Genomic DNA, 18,934 nt, shown 5'->3' on the forward strand with positions numbered 1-18,934 from the left:
ATTTTACCTGCAGTCTCGAGGGGTTACCTTTGCATTCCAGCTAGATAGCCTCTGCATTCCAATTGAACTTCTCTGTCTGGGCTGCCATGGAAAAAACTCAGTTTGACAGAGTGCTCATCCTTGTTTCTGATGCTGAAATATTCATGTAGTGAGCATTACTCACCTCAGCACTTTCCACCAATATTTACCACTCACATTAGGCATAAACTGGGTTTATTAACTATGACAGCTTACTCTCTCCTCTCTCTCTTTCTGTACCTTCCAGATGCTGGCTCGCTCTCTGAGATTTGCAAACACACACACACACACACACACACACACACACACACACACACACACACACAGCAGCAAACGACTGTATTCTTGTGGGTAAACTGCTTTCTGCAGTGTTTGCAGTTTGACACTGGAAAATGTGACTGACTGTAGTTCACCTCACTTTGTGCTATTACTGCCCTGATTTCATTTCTAATAGGGCATCCATTCCGCAGTTTGTTTCCTGAGCAACTTGTGTCAGCAACGTGTTACAAAAGAACCAGGATATGATTTTGGCCCATTTCTTCCTTGACATTTGATGACATTTTATGACATATAACATTTTCAGTGCTATGATCCAACCCAACCTTCAGGGTGACTGAGTAAAATGATGTAGTGTTTTCTCACCGGGTGTAATGTTCGCACACACACACACACACACACACACACACACACACACACACACACACACACACACACACACACACACACACACACACACACACACACAAACACTCAATGCAAGGTCTATGGCAGCACAAAAAAGGGTAGCTGTCCAAGGTCCTGAAATTCCTCACTTTGAAGTGTTAAAGCAATCCTTATCAACGCAGCATGCAAGTCTGAGTCGATCAGACACGATCTGCAGTTAAGTAACAATGAATAATGAGATGTGCATTTACTCTAAATTGCTAGATGTGTGTTTACTCTAGATTGCTAGATGTGCGTTTACTCTAGATTGCTAGATGTGTGTTTACTCTAGATTGCTAGATGTGCTAGATTTGTGACAATAACGCAGTCACTGAAGAGATAGATACATACACTGGTGCAAATTAGGCACTGCTAGTCATATTCATGTGCACTCATGCATTCATATACATTAATGTATATAATAGAGTTCCTCATTGATTCTGTCACATCAAATGTAACAGAAAGATTTTACAGCGCTCCTTAAGTTTCCAGATGACGACTAAAAGTTGAACATTACGCTGAAGCTCTTGTTCAAAGAGTTCCTCTTTGAAACAAAATTAAGAACCATGATGAGTTCTGGATCACACAATTTTTGTACTAAAAATGCACAAACATAATTTTTTATATTTTATTTCAAGAGGGAATCAGAGCAACCTTTGCCTTCTGACACTGGTCTACACTGTGATCAGTAAGAAGAGGCACTCTTGTGGCTGGCAACACCGTGGAAACAGGGTTCATAGGTCAGGTTGAAGGCGAAGGTCGGAGACACATACACTTACATATTCAAGCTGAATCCAATAATCAATGTACCTTAAAAGGTTACACAACTGATTAATCAATAAGCAATTCAGGGTCAGTGAGCCCAGGGTCCCTTTTCCCATCTCTCTGAGTGTGTGCATTTGTGTGTGAGACAGGGTGGTTTCACACAGATGTGGTAGCCTCTGAGATTAAGGAGTACATGTAACAGAGACAAAGATTAGACAGGACTACCACAAGCTTACTGCCATCTAGTGGATGAATGAAATAGTACAGTTCTACTCTTATGCTTCACTTTTAGCTCAATAATGTTTTTTATTGTTGTAATCCTATAGGCTTTGATAAGTGACTTTAAAATTGCTGTGAAGTGAGAGGCCCACTGGTAAAGAGAGAGGAGGCAGCCAGGAAGGACCAACCCAGAGAAACAGACTTGAAAGACCTGGGCAAAGGGGAGATTAATGGCTGTGCCAGCTCCAACTCAGGTGCCTGTTCTTACTCACATCTACCTCAAGTCCTCCACGCCATAGGATGTCCTGTGCTGATGTGCTTTCATACATACACATTTAAAGCAGTCATAAGGAGGTTTGGCCTAGAACTAGAAAGCTAACTACATAAAAGGCATGCAAAAACTGTGCAAACGCCAACAGCAGTCCATTTAGCAATGATAAAGGCTTGCTAGAATACTAACTGGTGCCGTTTGGCAATATAGTTGGTGATGTCATGCTGCGAAAACGTTTCTTAAATTTTGAAGGATCTTCAAGCCCATACTACAGAACTATAGTGTATAGCCGGAATGGCTTGGGGATTGGCAGGTGTGTTTATCTGTCCTTCACAGCATACCATTACAATTTATGTGAGAACATAACAAATCTAGTTGCCTATGAAATCATACCTTAAAATGGCAAATTGCTGAGTATTGCTGCTTTAAATAAAAAAGTATAAATATGTAAATAAATAGAAAAACGGGTCTCGGGAAAACTGAAAGATGAAGGATTCTGTCTTGAAACTAACTTGTGAAGTGCCTGAGAAGTAGCCCTTTTGGTCAAACCTAAATGGGCGTATTTAGATATTTCACATTCAAAGACCCTCTCCCTGATGACCACTATTCTTTTTTACAGGAAGGCAGTAACCTGTAAGAATGTCTGTAGACACGTTCACGTTTGACATTTGATGGTATTGAAATGAGAATAAGCCTCATGACATCATTTTGATGCCTTTCCTGTATGTTGAACAGGAAAACGATGTATAAAACAATTCTGATCTTAATGCATGTAAGCAGTGTTGAGTTATTAACTTCTAAAAAACACTGCAGAAAAAGTCATAGTGCTTGTAGGCAAATAAAACAGCAAATTCTGAGGTGGTCACACTTACTTGGATTTTGGTGATTTCACACAGAATGAAACATTTGCATATTCTCAGGTCTCTAACTGCTGACATGACATGGTTGGAAAACCTCTGATCAGGTCATTTGCATATCCAGAGAGACAGCTGCGTTCTGATCAAGAGAAGATGAAGAACTGAAACTACACATCACATTTTTAAAACAAACTTCCCAGCATGATTTCCTGTGGTAGTGCTAGAGTGAAGTTCTGGATTAAGGTGACAGGTGGAGACTGATGTGTTGAAAGTACAATTTATCATAATGCATGTGAGAGTATCTTCAGTGTTGTGTAAATATATTACTACAACATCGAATAAATGATTAATTATTCATTAAATCTTGACCAAGAATACTTTACACCACTAAAGTGGACTTTGTTGAATTCAATCCCATTTTATAACAATGAAGACCACCAGGTTTATGTTATAATAATTGTTATTCAAAAGTATAAACAAATCTGATGCTGCCTGTTTCAGGCTTGGGAGCCATTGTTACCCTGACCCAAGAAAAATCAATATCTACTCAACTGGGACAAAATGTGCAGATTTGCTGTACAGCAGCATGAACTATGCTATTAGTTGGGACCAACAGAAATCAGGCAGTAATCCTGCATTCTTGCTCGCTGACAGTAACAGAGATTGATATACACCAATAATGGAGTTAATGAGTACCTGAACATCAAGGGTGTTACGGGCAGATAATGAGGCAGCTTACTATTACTGTCTTACTCACACTATACTCTTCAAGGCTGCAACTCAGTCACTGTAGGATGATGTGTGAGACCCTACCTGCTGTCTGGATGATGACCAATTCCTCCTGTTCAGCCTGTTAAGCTGAGGGGTGTTACAACCACCTGTGCCCCCTTCAGGCCTTTTCCTGTCACTGCACGGGCAGGGTTGGGACTGCTCAGGTCAATTTGATTACTGAGCACACCTGGAGCAGGGTGTAGGTATTTAAGGGGCTTTCCTCTCTTTCCTAGTTCATGCTTTTCTTCTCTCCGGCAGCCTGCTATTTTGATTCTCTGGCTCTGGCTCTGGTCTCTCTCTCTCTCTCTCTCTCTCCCCCCTTCTTTGTCTCACTATTTCTCCAACATACTGACATACTAACATAATGTCATTACATCTACACACACATGCCAACACACCTACTCATTTTCCTCTAGCCTTCTTACTTTTGGAGAAGTTATAATTTTCTTTTTCAATAAACTATCTCTTGTGAAAAACTGAACCTTGTTTTTTAACCTTGCTGCCTGGAAACGAGCCGGACCGTAACATAGATTGGAGGCTCCTCCGGGATCCAGCGAGCGGGTTGTGAGACTGAAATGTAGACTCACAGAGATCCAGGTGAGAACGTGTTCTGGTTGTTCACTTAATTAAAGACTCTGGTTCGTAAGAGTGCTCCAGCTGGGTTGTGCTGACGACGATTTTGGTTTTCTAATTTTGGTTATTATTTTAAAGGGTGATCCTTGGTGGGAATTGTGAGCTCCGTTGGGAGTACACTTCGGTGCTGTAGTCAAGGTTACAATAACGAAGTTCAGTGTCTCAAGTCGCCCTGTGCCTTGCCATGCTACACTTCATCTTTTTCCTTTATATCTCTTTCCAGCTCATTCTCCATCTCCCCCTGAGCTGGTCCTGCTGGCCCCCTCCCAGGACCTCTCCTCTGGGGACAGGGCTACTGTGGTGTGCCTGGCTCAGGGCTTCTACCCTGACGGTGCCATCCTGACCTGGTCAGAGGATGGCAAAGATGTGGCTGGCACTGAGTTTCAGACGGGCGAGTCTCAGCGCCAGTCTGATGGCACGTTCTCCCTCAGCAGCGCCCTGACGGTCCAGCCACAACGCTGGCGCTCTGGACACACCTACACCTGTCAGCTGAGCCACTCCGCCCTCTCCAGGCCTCTGAGCAAGAGTGTGGCACAGGGACAGTGCAGCTAGAGTTGGAGAGAGCAGGATTCAGCCAAGCTACACACGGGACACAGGAATGCGCTTCTGTGGGTTTGGTGAATATTTACCTGCTTAAAAGCATCCGTGACTACATTACGCTGTTTTGTTGGTTTACCCTGCAATGCCTTAAATAACGTAAATTTTCAAAGATCTCTTTATAAATGTGTCTCAATAAAACATTCTCATTTCATGAAGGTATATGAGATGTTGTCTTTATTTCACTATGCCAGTCAGGTAAAGAGACATAATACAAATATATCTCAGCATCATCAACTTGTTTGGCACACATTGACAGAAAACAAAGGTATAAGATGGAAGAAACACCTTTCGGGCAAAAAGTTAAATGGCAGTGAAATGAAAGCTGCTATTCTCTGTACATGCTGCATGTTATCAGGCTGCCAGTTCCACCAGTTGTTGCTTGTAGGCAACAGTCAAAACTGAAATCTTTGCTGGAATGTGATTTCTTGGTGTGTGTTTGTCAGCTCCTTCCACGCGAATTTCTCCGGTGTACTGTGTTCTCTTTTTAGCTAACTGTCTCTATCTATTGGTGATACTGTAGAATTAAACCCAACTGCTCCCAGTACATCGCTTGACTGTATTACTCACTCAGTTCTACTCAAACACATGAACTCCAGTCATCCGCATAACAGACTGCTCTCAGAACTGTACCTACTTCCTCTCATGGGGTAGAATTCAAATCTTTCAACAACCTCAGACCCCATCATTGCCGTATGCTGAAGCACAGCTGCAAACGGAATAAGAGGGAATGTTGAACTGAAACCTGAACACTGAACACATAGGGTTCCGATGTACCGGTTAGCAAAGTGTCAATGACTCTTTTTTAAAGATTTTAAAGAGGGTTTTTTTTTGTATGCATTGCCTTAAATCATCTCCTTACAAGAAAACATTCTCATTTCATGAAGATATATGAGATGTCCTTTTTTTTACAAATTACATTTATTGTATTTCATTTCACTGTGCCAATCAAAAAAGAGACAAAAATAGATACATCAGAGCTTCATCAACTTGTTAAACAAACTGAAGGAAAACAAAGGTATAAGGTGGTATAAACTCCTCAAAACAAGTTGAATGGTAGTGGAATTAAAGCTGCTACTCTTGAGGAAATGCAAGTAATGGGACATGCTGTATGTTATAAGTTTCATCAACATTCTCAAAACTGAAAACTATGCTTGAATCAGATTGTTGGTCTGAGTTTGAGGTGTCCTCCTCCAGTTTGCGCTCTTTTTTAGCTAACTGTCTCCATCTACTTGTGACAATGTAGAATTAAACTGCACCCAGCACCTTGATGTACTGCTTCACTGAATCTCTCCAGCTGCAAAATCATGCTAGAGTAATGACAGTTTAGTATTCTTTGGTTATTGCATTGTATGTTAAGTCTTTCCAAACTGGTATTGGTTCATGTATTCTTCAGTGTCATGTTTCTTTGTAGTTGTAATAGCATACTTCTTAAAGTTTCATAAAGAGTCACATGTCTTTTAAAGTTTAAGGGAAGTAATGTGCAGTCATCTGCATAACAGACTGCTCTCAGAACCCTACCTGCTTCCTGTCATGGGGCAGAATTCAAATCTTTTAACAACCAGAGACCCCATCATGTCCATATGCTGAAGCACAGCTGCACTCAGAATAAGAGAGAAGAAAGAACTGAAACCTCCCTTCTGTGACCTTCTTTACCATGTCCTTCCTCTCTGTCTCTCTTTTTATTTGATCTTTTTACTACCCACAGTGGAACATTGTTTGATTGGTATGCATTAGAATATGGAATGCCATGGAAGACCTGTGCAGGATTTGACATAGTGTGGTATTTTTATACAATATATAATTTTGGCAGATGTGAGATATTTGTAATACTTTTGTGCTCATATATTTTCTATATAGTTAGTACAATACAAAAATCTTAGCCCTCTTGAGAAAATATTTCTTCTCTAAAAGGTTACTAAAATCTTTTTGGCACAGTCAGCTTGTTTTCATGGATGAATGGTTGTGGACATTTGCATGTTCTGAGAAGTCTAACTGCCTTCTGAAATGCTCCACAAAATGTTAGTTAACTTCTGAAGCGTTCTTTCCCACATGCTGAGACACAGATGCAGGCAGAAGCAGACAGACCGTTAGAAATGGACAAACTAAAACCATACGTGTATTTTCTTTTGCTAATATTTCACACACTGCCTGTAGTAATCTCTCAATGTTTCTTTATTTCTGGTAGAAATGTGTTGACTGACACAAACTTTGAACACAATGATAAATTAGACTCTTGTGTTTAAATTGTATGATATTATCAAATAAGAACTTGTTTCTAATTAACCTTAAATATTACATAGGTGAAAAACAGTTAATTTCAGATCCCTTCGAAAATTGAGAAAATTGGTCACCCGTATTGTTAGGATCAAGACTTCTTCATGGTAGCTGCTGTCATCATATGTCAAAGCATATAGAGTGATACTAACTCAATTTCACCTCTGGCATAACAGAGGGGAAGTAAGCAGAACATCACTGGAGAAGAGATGCAAGTGCCAAATGAGAGGTATCCAGTGCTTGGTAAAATAGATAAGAGCCATTACTGACATTAAGGTGAACATAAAATACATATTGGTCTGACAAAATTGGAAATATGCAATCTTTTGGGATGAATTAGAGTAAGAAAAGAAATGAAAAGCAACAAAATGAGTTGTTATAAAATGGATGTGAATATTATTATCATTATAAATTCAAACCCTCTGTGAGAGGGTTGAGACTGACGTGAGGTAAACGAGAGAGGGCAGGAGTACGGTGCTGAGCTGCTCTTTAAAAGGAAGTGTGAGAAAGCTTCTCTCACTCACTGAATCTCTTCTCTCATCCCTCACTGCTACAGAACTAAACATCATGATAATCAACATTGCCACTCTTTCTGCTCTTGCATTCACTCTCTGTGGTAGGGGGGCATTTACTGACCTTTATCTCATTGGCTCACATTTCTTCAGGGTTTCAACTTTTGTGTGTTGTATTTGGATTCAGTTTAATCCTTTTGATTAAGATGTGAATTGTTGAATGGTGTCCTTAGGTTTGGAAGCCATTATCCTAACCCAGGAAAAATCTGCAACAGTTAAACTTGGGCAGAATGTGAAGATCCTCTGTGCACCAAGCGGAGGTGACTGGACATTAACATGGTACCAGCAGAAGGATGACGGTGTGAAGTTCTTATTGGTAGACGGCACAAGAGCAAGTGGGCTACCCAGCAGATTCACATATTCCGGGTCTGGAAGTCAAGAATATCTGCACATCAATGGAGTGACTGCTGAAGATGAAGCTACTTATTACTGTGCCTGTCATGGTGGCTGTGTATCAGGAATAGCATACCACAGTGCTCCAGTGTCATGAACTGCCTATACAAAAACTCACGGTTCTCTCTCTGGCCTTAAATTGAACAAAACCAGGCCATATTTTACCACTCTCTCCCCCCCCCAAGTTAGTATGTCTCAGGTGATGTGTTTAGACCTACATGTCCTGTCTGGATTATATCCATTTCCTCCTGTTTGATTTGTCTGACCCCTGAGCTCTGAAGCATGGAGTGTCATTACATAGAGCAAGCTGCAGTAGGGAGGTTTTTGTACAACGCTGTACCACTGTGATACTCTGTGGTTTTTGGAGGGGGAACAAAGCTACACATTAGTGATGGTAAGTAAATCAATTCCTTTGTCATTTTAAAAAAGAGATATTAATATGGTGACCAGATTCACCATATTACAACTATGTGGCTCTCACAAGAGAAAAAAATAATAATATCAGGGTACTGTTGTTGCCTCACTACCTTTAGGGGACATTTAGAGTTACAGTGTTCGCCAAGGCTGGGTTTCCCAACAATCTCTTAGCGCTTTATAAACCTTACTAAAATTGTTTATTCTCTACGCTCGTTTGCTAAACCATCATTTAGAGAAGCCTTCCTATGCGTACCGTAAGAGGCTGAATCCATGTTTTTGCAATCGATTGTTGTCATTCACGTAGGTCTGATTATGCGTGAGATGAATATGATGGGCATGAGTGAGATTGGAGTGCAGGTGATTCTTAGAAAGAAAATCAAAAAGAAATACTATGCAAGTCAAAATAAAAAAAGTTTCCAAAAAGGATCGCTGTAGGCTAGATGTTTCTCATAGATTTGTATTAGCAAGGGATTAAAAATGAACAGTTCATTTATACCAATGTTCTTTTCATTTAACGAAGCACAAAATGTATTGTCAAGACACTGACAGGTTTAGGTTCTAAAACGTTTGTTTTACCTTAAACTGAGTTATGATATAGCCAAGAGTTTTCTGGATCAACCTTACAAAAGTATCTCTTTCAGAAGCTATACTTTACTAAGGATGTTCTGGGAAACACCTCGAAACGTTTAAGGTACAACTTACAAATGACATAGCATTCAGAAGGCGTTGGGAAACCCTGCCCAGTTAATTATCTTTTAATGCTTTTGTTACTGTATCTATTCTAAATACTGCAATAAATAAATACATATATAATACATTCTAATTTCTAATCTAATTGAATTGTCTTGTCTTCTTCCCTTTTTTAACCTTCCAGCTCATTCTCCATCTCCCCCTGAGCTGGTCCTGCTGGCCCCCTCCCAGGACCTCTCCTCTGGGGACAGGGCCACTGTGGTGTGCCTGGCTCAGGGCTTCTACCCTGATGGTGCCACCCTGACCTGGTCAGAGGATGGCAAAGATGTGGCGGGCACTGAGTTCCAGACGGGCGAGTCTCAGCGCCAGTCTGATGGCACGTTCTCCCTCAGCAGCGCCCTGACGGTCCAGCCGCAACGCTGGCGCTCTGGGCACACCTACACCTGTCAGCTGAGCCACTCCGCCCTCTCCAGGCCTCTGAGCAAGAGTGTGGCACAGGGACAGTGCAGCTAGAGGGGGAGAGAGCAGGATCCAGCCAAGAAGCAATGCAAAAAAAAACGTTATTTTTGCCATAATGCAGCCATACACAGTATTCAATTCAAGCTTTGGCATTCTCTTCTGCTGTATGTGTCCAAATATAACAGTTAATATTACTTAATGTCAAAAATATATTTCTGAGTAAAATAAATTGGCAAAATTTTGTTCTTTGCAATGTCGTTAAAAGATTGCTGTTTGTTAAAATGAGTCTCAATAAAGCATTTTCATAAAAATATATGGCTGTTTGTGTTGAGTTGTTCGTATTAAATTGTTTTACAGTTTTGCTTCTTTTTGCTAACTCTCTCTGGTGACATTAGGAGAATTAGCTTCAACTGTTTGCATGTCATAAAGGATGCACTACTTATCTCTGTCAAATAAATATACAAGTTGTAGTGACTAGCTGGTTGTTCACAGTGACAGAACTATTTTTTTTTTTTTTTTTAAGATTCATTTTTGGGCTTTTGTGCCTTTAATCGATAGTGCAGTGAAGAGTGGGACAGGAAATGAGAGGGAAAAGAGCTGGGGAGTGGACAAGAGAAATGACATCGGGCCGGATTCGAATCCGTGTCTTCCATGGGCGTCAAGCCCGAATGTGGTCGGGGCTAATGCTTGCGCCACAGTGCCCCCCTGACAGAACTATTTTTAAAAGTATTTCATATGGTTCCTATCATCTCCCTGACATTATAATGATAAAGTGAAATGGCCACGTGGCCCACTGATATAAGGCCAGTTCATTTGTAACACAGTGGTTTTAGGGTTTTTCATGACATGGAAATCAATTAAATAAAAACTAAACTCCCAACAGGTCATTTCCAGATACTGTGACAGATGTGCACTGTGCAAGACAGCATGACGAACTGACACCACCCAACTCATTTACATTTAATTCCAAAATGACATTACCTGTGATCATGCTTGAGTGGTATTCTGACTTGCAAAATAGAGTTTCTACTTTCAGAGTACTTATAGCCCATGCATGTGCATAGCCTGATCAGATTGAAATGTTTGAAATGTATCCGCATCAGAAAAGTGATCATGTGAATCATTGAGTCATCTCATCCTTATCCCTTCAGCTCTATCCACTTCACTTAAAATCTCATTTTACATGTCATGCTGGCAGTTTATCTGACAGAAGCTAACTTGTGAAAGGCAAAGAGGACAGAAACAAAAAGAGAGAGCTGAAGGGCATAGGAGAGCAGTATGATTCAGGACTCAGGGGAGAGGAGGAGAGAAGCTAAAAGATGGGTTCGGAAATGATATGGCAAAAATTAGGCTCCCAAACGTATGTGGCAGTTACTACTTGCTGAGTGATGTAAATGACACTTTAAAGGGCACTTGTGTCCTGTGACGGAGCCCTACAGCTAGGGTGACCAGGTGCCCTGCTGGGCATTGTACCCTTTGACCCGCATCCCGCATATAGAGATAATGTCCAGCATTTTCACTGGTCATTTGTTTTTTCATTGTCAGAAATGAGAACACATGGATGCGTTTTTTTACCCGCCCGGCAAATTAGCCGTTTATGCCCTTGTAGCATAGCTTTTACTTGAGCAGCAACCTGGCTCGTACGAATGCAACATAGCCAAGCTTTTCTAACAGCCTGGCCTTCATCCAGTGGCAACATCATGACTTCAGGCTTTGTTTAAGGAAAGTTGCCTTAGACGGGCCTGTAATGACCAATGCATGTTGAATGTCTATCAATAAAGATATGTTATGTTACAAAATGAGTGTGCCATTGGGATGACAGACAGCACTGTGCTCATCATATCTTTCATAGAGCAAAAGCTGTAGCCTGTATCTTTTATGGCCTAACTGGTGTGCAGTGGAATCGACTAGAGGACAAAGTAGTGGTGTTTAGAGGCAAAAGGTTAAATACAAATGTTTCTTATTCAGTTGAATAGACATTATAAGACAGTTTTAGGTTATCTCTCAGCATTGGTTACATGTCCCACATGGTCCCACACACACACACACTTACTACTCATCCCACATTTGGTCTGTTTGCATCTGGTCACCTGCCTACAGCTCCACACCTCTGTGTCATCTGGACAGAAGCAGAGAGGTTATGATGATAAATGATGATGGATAAGAATCAGAGAAAAGGGATTAATTCAGGTGTAACTGAAACATGTAGCTGATTGGTACAATAATGTAATGATAGATTACCCAATAGACAGTTTTTTATTTTATTTTTCTTAGTAACAGTACTTTAGTCCACAGTTACTTTAGTGCTCAATACAGTCTGTTGAGATGCCAGTCTAAGCACAGTCTCAAGGCAAAAACATTTTGATGAGATATCTGTTCTTGCATTTTTTAACATTGTTGTTTAGCCGGCTTAATATTGCAATAAATATGAATTGTGACAAATAGTATAAAAAGCATAGCATTTCCCCCCACACTCCTTTGAGTAAGATCTTCATGTCTCAGACACTGGGTTAAACTCAAGTCGTGTATGAGTAGTGAAGTGTGTAGGAAGGGGGCAGGACTGTTGGGTTCAGCGGATCTTTATAAGGAACTGTGAGGTTGTTTCTCTCCTGCACTTAAGGCAGCACAGAGACGCTTCTGTCATTTGTGGTCAGAACAATCAGAATCAGAACCAGAAGAACCATCATGGCTGTCAAGACTGCTTCTCTCACTGCTCTTATAATCGCTCTCTCTGGTGAGGGGATTTCTTTTTTCAGCCAATTCTGTTCAGGAATGTGCATGTCTTACTGATAGAGACTATTATTTGAAGTGTTGTAAAACCTCATTAAAAACACTGAATCTGTTGCATTCTTTACAGGTCTGGAGGCTCTTGTGGTGACACAGCAGAAGACCCAAACTTCAAAACTGGGACAAAATATTCAGATTCAATGTACCAGGGACAGTGGTTCCTGGGTAATGCAGGGCTCTCAATAATGTTCCGCAGCGCGCAAACATGACCTGGCCGCGCTGCCCTCACCATGGAGGAATCAAGCACGTCTCCCCGAATCCCCTGGGGTTCTACCGTGAGGTGTCACTTATCAGCCAATCAACAGAAAAAATGCGCTACACAATAGCCAATCCGAAAAATACATCTTTTGTATCTGGGTAAGATTTAATCCAGCAACCAATTAAAATAAAGCATCCTAGAATTGCGCGCGATTGATCTTCCGGAGCTCCAAGCATCAGTCTTCTACAAAGAGTAAGTCGTCTCCTGTTTTAATGTTACAACACATTTACAATGGTTTGACACAAGCAATGACAACTTGACTGCAGTTAGAGAATATTTCCCAGATGATTAGCATCAGTATTTAATGAGTGTTTGTAGCCAACACAGCCTGCCTTTACACTATAGCGTTGACTCCGAACTTCGTTAATAGGCTATAATAAATTCGAGTAGGCCTATTAAAAATATATATAGCCTATAATTCGAACGAATATTAGGCAGCCCTTAATATTCAATGATGTTATGGGCATTATTTTTGGTAAATGTGTTTGCTTGAACATTCTATTCAGATTCCGAGGTTTCTTCACGCCTGGTGAAGTTGTGAATCGCGAGCTCATTAGGCATACTAGCATGTTATAAATATCCTGGCCATGGATGCATTAATCATTGCATCTGTCTTTCAAAGATGTCAGGTAAAAAACAAATAAGCATCTTGTCCTTCGCCCAAAGAGGAAAGCCCACTAAAAAGGCCAGATTAGGCCCAGAGAAGGTTGTAAACACATTAGAGGAGGAGATGGTGGAAGAGGAAGAGACAGTACAGGTTGAAGAGGAAGAGACAGTACATGTGGAGGAGGAAGAGACAGTGCAGGTGGAGGAGGAGGAGACGGTGGAAGAGATGGTGGAAGAAACAGTGGAGGAGATGGCTAGAACAAAAGAGAGAAAAGTCCCAGGAGCAGCCCTACAAGACCTCTTTTAATAGTGAATGGACCTCTAAATGGCCATTTATTACTTTAGGAAGCACCAGCTCATATTACTGGTGCTCTATCTGCCGCCAAGAGACCTTGTGTGCCCATCCAGGTGTGCGGGATGTGACAAGGCACATAGGCAGTAAGGGGCATCAGCCCAAACAGCAGGCACTGAAGTCAACCAGCACAATTAATACATCCAATTCTATGACTATGGCATATATAATGGGAACCAACACCAAAAATGATAAAAAGAGTCCAAAAAAGCAACAAACACCTACAATAAACATAATTCTCTTTCTCTCTCTCTCTCTCTCTCTCCCAAATTGAATACATACTTTGTAATTGGTTGAATTGTCAGTGCCATGTGTCAAATCTTTTCTGCAAGTCTGAGCAATTATTAACAACAAAACACTAAAAATAATATGGGGGGGGGGGGGGGGGCTGGTCTGTGGGCATACGGCAGGGGCGGGGCGGGCGGAATGGGGGTGGGCCGGGGGCGTGGTCAGGGGGGGGGGGGGATATGTCACTCTTGCCTGTCTTCAAAACTTGAGAGCCCTGGTAATGTCCTGGTACCAGCAGAAGCCAGGCAGTGCCCCAAAGTTCTTGCTTGCTGACGGCAGCAGGGCAAGCAGTTTGCCCAGCAGATTCACATTCACAGATAATGGACTAACTGAGTACCTGAACATCAACGGAGTGACGGCTGATGATGAGGCAGTTTTAGCCTGACGATGTCATACTCATAATTCTAGTCAGAATATGAGTCTGATATCGCTCCATTGGGCTGTGATTATGGGGCGTGTTTCAGCCAAACCAGGAGAAAAAATGCCTCTTCGCTCAATTGGTTACCTACAACCAATCAGAACAACGTAGTATGTGACCAGGGGCAGCTGATACATTACACTTTTACCGGATCCCGTAGGAAGGAAGGCAAAAACATCTTTTCGATTGACAAATGCCTTAATCGCGTTTCTCTGTTCCTCTTTCAAAATGAATGCACTGTCAATGTCTAAATGGACTCGAATCTATACATTTCAGCTCTCCAGCGGCAGCCATGTTTGTTGAAAACGAATTCAACTCGTGTGTTGGTGACGTGGTTGGTTACGGTACTGTTGATGATCTGTCCATCATCGTATAAAGCCCGCCTTAACAATTTGATTGGTACGGCCGATATCGAGCCGCAGATAATTTCTCCTCAATGGAGTAATGCCAGACCGAACTTCCCAACCAAAAAATGTGTGGGCGGGGCTAAGTTCGGTCTGGTATCCAGGCTAAGGCAGTTTCCTACTGTGCTATGGTTAGCACGCCTCACAGTGCTCCAGTCAAATGAACTGCTGGTACAAAAACCACTTTGCTCTCAAACCTGCTTTCAACATGAAAAAAAAACAAAACCAATCTCTGAGTATGGCTAAGTGTCAGCCAGGTGATGAGTAATAAGCAACTTCCTGTCAGGATAATGACCATTTCCTCCTGTTGACCATGTGCGATGTCTGTGCTGATGATCACTGAAGCATGGAGTCCCATTAGACACAGTGAAATGCAGCGTAGAGGTTTTTGTATGAGCATATGTCATTGTGGACTACCTACTTTGGGGGAGGCACAAAGCTGACAGTGGCTGACGGTGAGTACACTATTATTAATTATTTCAACTAATTTATTAAACATTGTGCATTTAATGGACATTCATTGATATATTTAAATAGTTAATACATGTATTTACATGTTTAATTAGTTAATACTCAATAGACAGTTGTTTGTTGTGTTTGTATGTATGATGTAGATGTAGCCATGTTTATAACATCAGATAATTCAAATGATATTTAATTCAATTTGACTTCTCTCATTTTTTAAATAAAAAAAAACAGACTGAGTCAGTGTTGATTTAGTGTTAGGATAGCAATAGAACAGTACTGTTAATGTGTTTTTATCTCAATGCAATCCTGCATTTGCACTTCCATCTCACCCTGAGCTGGTTCTGCTTTTAACTACAACTCATTTTACTCATTTTCTTTTCCAAAAGAAAATGTTTAATAATGTAATAATGCAATATGTGTTATGAAAAGTGTGAAAATGTCTATTTCAAAGTTTTTTTATATAGCTTATAAGACCTTTTTTTATCATTTATTTGGTTATTTGGTATACTTGGCACAATACAATGCTTGACGTTGCAATTTAGGTTGGAAAGGCATGAAATGAGTTCTTCTTAACTTAACATTTGAGAAACCGATAGCAGAGATATCACTCTTTTATATATCCAGTACAAAAGTGAGCAAGCTTGAAAATGATAACAGTAATTAACAATATGATAAAAACAATAAAGATGCATTTCGAACTGACCGGGACTATTTTTACATGAGATTTGTTTCTCAAGATTTTTTTTTCTCCTTGTCATTTTAATCTTCCAGCTCATTCTCCATCTCCCCCTGAGCTAGTCCTGCTGGCCCCCTCCCAGGACCTCTCCTCTGGGGACAGGGCTACTGTGGTGTGCCTGGCTCAGGGCTTCTACCCTGACGGTGCCACCCTGACCTGGTCAGAGGATGGCACAGATGTGGTGGGCACTGAGTTCCAGACGGGAGAGTCTCAGCGCCAGTCTGATGGCACGTTCTCCCTCAGCAGCGCCCTGACGGTCCAGCCGCAACGCTGGCGCTCTGGGCACACCTACACCTGTCAGCTGAGCCACTCCGCCCTCTCCAGGCCTCTGAGCAAGAGTGTGGCACAGGGACAGTGCAGCTAGAGGGGGAGAGAGCAGGATTCAGCCAAGTTACACACGGGGCACAGGAATGCGCTTCTGTGAGTTTGGTGAATATTTACCTGCTTAAAAGCATCTGTGACTACATTACACTGTTTTGTTGGTTTACCATGAAATGCCTTAAATAACGTACATTTTCAAAGATCTCTTTATAAATGTGTCTCAATAAAACATTCTCATTTCATGAAGATATATGAGATGTTGTCTTCATTTCATTATGCCAGTCAGGAAAAGAGACATAATAAAAAGATATCTGAGCTTCATCAACTTGTTTGGCACACATTGACAGAAAACAAAGATATAAGATGGAAGAAACACCTTCAGGCAAAAAGTTGAATTGTAGTGAAATGAAAGCTGCTATTCTCTACATGCTGCATGTTATCAGGCTGCCAGTTCCACCAGTAGTTGCTTGTAGGCAACAGTCAAAACTGAAATCTTTGCTGGAATCTGATTTCTTGGTGTGTGTTTGTCAACTCCTAAGCAAATTTCTCCGGTGTACTGTGTTTTCTTTTTAGCTAACTGTCTGTATCTATTGGTGATACTGTAGAATTAAACCCAACTGCTCCCAGTATATCGCTGGACTGTATCACTCACTCAATTCTACTAAAACACATGCTATAGGAATGATATATGCTATAGGATTTATTAGTTTCATGTTCTGTGGTCATTGAATTGTTTGTAAAGTATCACCAAACAGTTTTGGCTCATGTTTTCTTCAGTGTTTCGAGTCACAAGGTCATGATAGTTTAAGAGACGTGAAGTCTAGTCATCCGCATAACAGACTGCTTTCAGAACTGTACCTACTTCCTGTCAAGGGGTAAAATTCAAATTTTACAGCTGCAAACGGAATAAGAGGGAATTAACCTGAACGCCCACATGGGATATCACTGTGGACGGGGTTCTGATGTGCCGGTTAACAAAATAATAATTATTATGAATTTGAAGAGTTGTTTTTAGTATGCATTGCCTTAAATCATGTACATTTGAACAGACCTCCTTACAAGAAAACATTCTCATTTCATGAAGATATATGTCCTTTTTTTACGAATTACATTTATTGTATTTCATTTCACTGTGCCAATCAAAAAAAGTGACAAAAATAGATACACCAGAGCTTCATCAACTTCAAACAAAGGTATAAGGTGGTATAAACGCCTCAAAACAAGTTGATTGGTAGTAAAATTAAAGCTGCTACTCTTGAGGAAATGCAAGTGATGGGACATGCTGTATGTTATAAGTTTCATCAACAGTCTCAAAACTGAAAACTATGCTTGAATCAGATCGTTAGTCTGAGTTTGAGATGTCCTTTTCCGGGTTGCGCTCTCTTTTTAGCTAACTGTCTCTATCTACTGGTGACAATGTAGAATTAAACTGCACCCAGCACCTTGATGTACTGCTTCACTGAATCTCTCCAGCTGCAAAATCATGCTAGAGTAATGACAGTTTAGTATTCTTTGGTTATTGCATTGTATGTTAAGTCTTTCCAAACTGGTATTAGTTAATGTATTCTTCAGTGTTATGTTTCTTTGTAGTTGTAATAGCATACTTCTTAAAGTTTCATAAAGAGTCACATGTCTATTAAAGTTTAAGGGAAGTAATGTGCAGTCATCTGCATAACAGACTGCTCTCAGAACCCTACCTGCTTCATGGCATGGGGTAGAATTCAAATATGTTAACAACCAGAGACCCCATCATTTCCATATCCTGAAGCACAGCTGCGCTCAGAATAAGAGAGAAGAAAGAACTGAAACCTCCTCTCAGTGACCTTCTTTACCATGTCCCTCCTCTCTGCCTTTCTTTTTATTTGATCTTTTTACTGCCCACAGTGGAAAATTGTTTGGTAGGGTAATATTTGTATGTAATTTGTAATATTGGGGAATGTGAAATATTTTTGTGTCGACATATTTTATATACAGTACCTAGGGCAGCCACCTGAGAAAAAATATGTGTAAAGTCAGTGTTTTTTCCCAGTGGATTTTTAAACATTAGCATTGACCTATAATTAGTATTGAAATATTTCTTGTGTCTTCTGAAAAGTTCTTGAAATCTTGTTCAGCACAGTCAGATTTATTTCACAATAGATTGTGTGCAGGCATTTTCATGTTGTAACAAGAATAAACATTTTCTTATCTGCTCCAAAAACCTTAAAGGGTACTTCCCCATGCTGAGACACAGTTAGTTGGAGGACGAGGAACTAAAACCACAAAGCATAACACACACATTTTACTTCTGTATTTGAGACATTGATCCAATGCATTAATTGCTCAGACATGATTAAAACACGTGACTCAGTCAGCAGTAATTGTACAGCAGCACAACGAATCTTATCTGTAAACTCCGAACCTTCTCCTCCAAATGTGACGACTTCCAATTATGAATGACATGGAGCAGTACTTTGCCAAATGTTTAGCTTTTATTTCTGAAAATCCGACTATCCTGAGAAATTGACATTTGTAACCAAAATCAAAGATTTGCTGTACAAGAGACTGTACAAACAACAGCTTATTTCCAGGACAAACACTTTCTCATTGCTCTTGTAGCAGTAAGGGTTGATTTTACATCACGGCGCCGCTTATGTACTTCTTCCCGCCCCGTC

General features: G+C 40.7%; 1 protein-coding gene and 2 gene segments (V, D, J or C); all 3 read left to right on the top strand.

Annotated features, from left to right (window-relative positions):
• Positions 1-2,269: 2,269 nt before the first annotated feature.
• On the top strand, positions 2,270-4,926 carry LOC116223521. The segment is given in 2 exon segments: positions 2,270-2,288; positions 4,460-4,926. Coding segments are annotated over 2 exon segments (348 nt in total).
• A 2,406-nt stretch (positions 4,927-7,332) lies between these two features.
• Positions 7,333-9,716, top strand: LOC105908208. The segment is given in 3 exon segments: positions 7,333-7,339; positions 7,856-8,017; positions 9,367-9,716. Coding segments are annotated over 3 exon segments (498 nt in total).
• Positions 9,717-12,326: 2,610 nt separating this feature from the next.
• LOC105908207 (immunoglobulin lambda-1 light chain-like) lies at positions 12,327-16,810 on the top strand. The gene is made up of 5 exons (XM_031580569.1): positions 12,327-12,375; positions 12,499-12,598; positions 14,144-14,303; positions 15,848-15,854; positions 15,995-16,810. The coding sequence occupies exons 1-5, from the start codon at positions 12,327-12,329 to the stop codon at positions 16,321-16,323; spliced, it is 645 nt and encodes a 214-aa protein (XP_031436429.1). The 3' UTR covers positions 16,324-16,810.
• The last annotated feature ends 2,124 nt before the right edge of the window (positions 16,811-18,934 follow it).

The sequence above is a fragment of the Clupea harengus genome, chromosome 14, assembly GCF_900700415.2.
Source record: "Clupea harengus chromosome 14, Ch_v2.0.2, whole genome shotgun sequence".
NCBI lineage: Eukaryota > Metazoa > Chordata > Actinopteri > Clupeiformes > Clupeidae > Clupea > Clupea harengus.

What these genes read in the sequence shown, in the direction of transcription:
- LOC105908207 (XM_031580569.1), top strand. Translation starts at nt 12,327, where the DNA reads ATGGCTGTCAAGACTGCTTCTCTCACTGCTCTTATAATCGCTCTCTCT. An exon ending in TCTTATAATCGCTCTCTCTG is followed by an intron (nt 12,376 to 12,498) that starts GTGAGGGGATTT and finishes CATTCTTTACAG; the next exon opens with GTCTGGAGGCTCTTGTGGTG. An exon ending in GACAGTGGTTCCTGGGTAAT is followed by an intron (nt 12,599 to 14,143) that starts GCAGGGCTCTCA and finishes TCAAAACTTGAG; the next exon opens with AGCCCTGGTAATGTCCTGGT.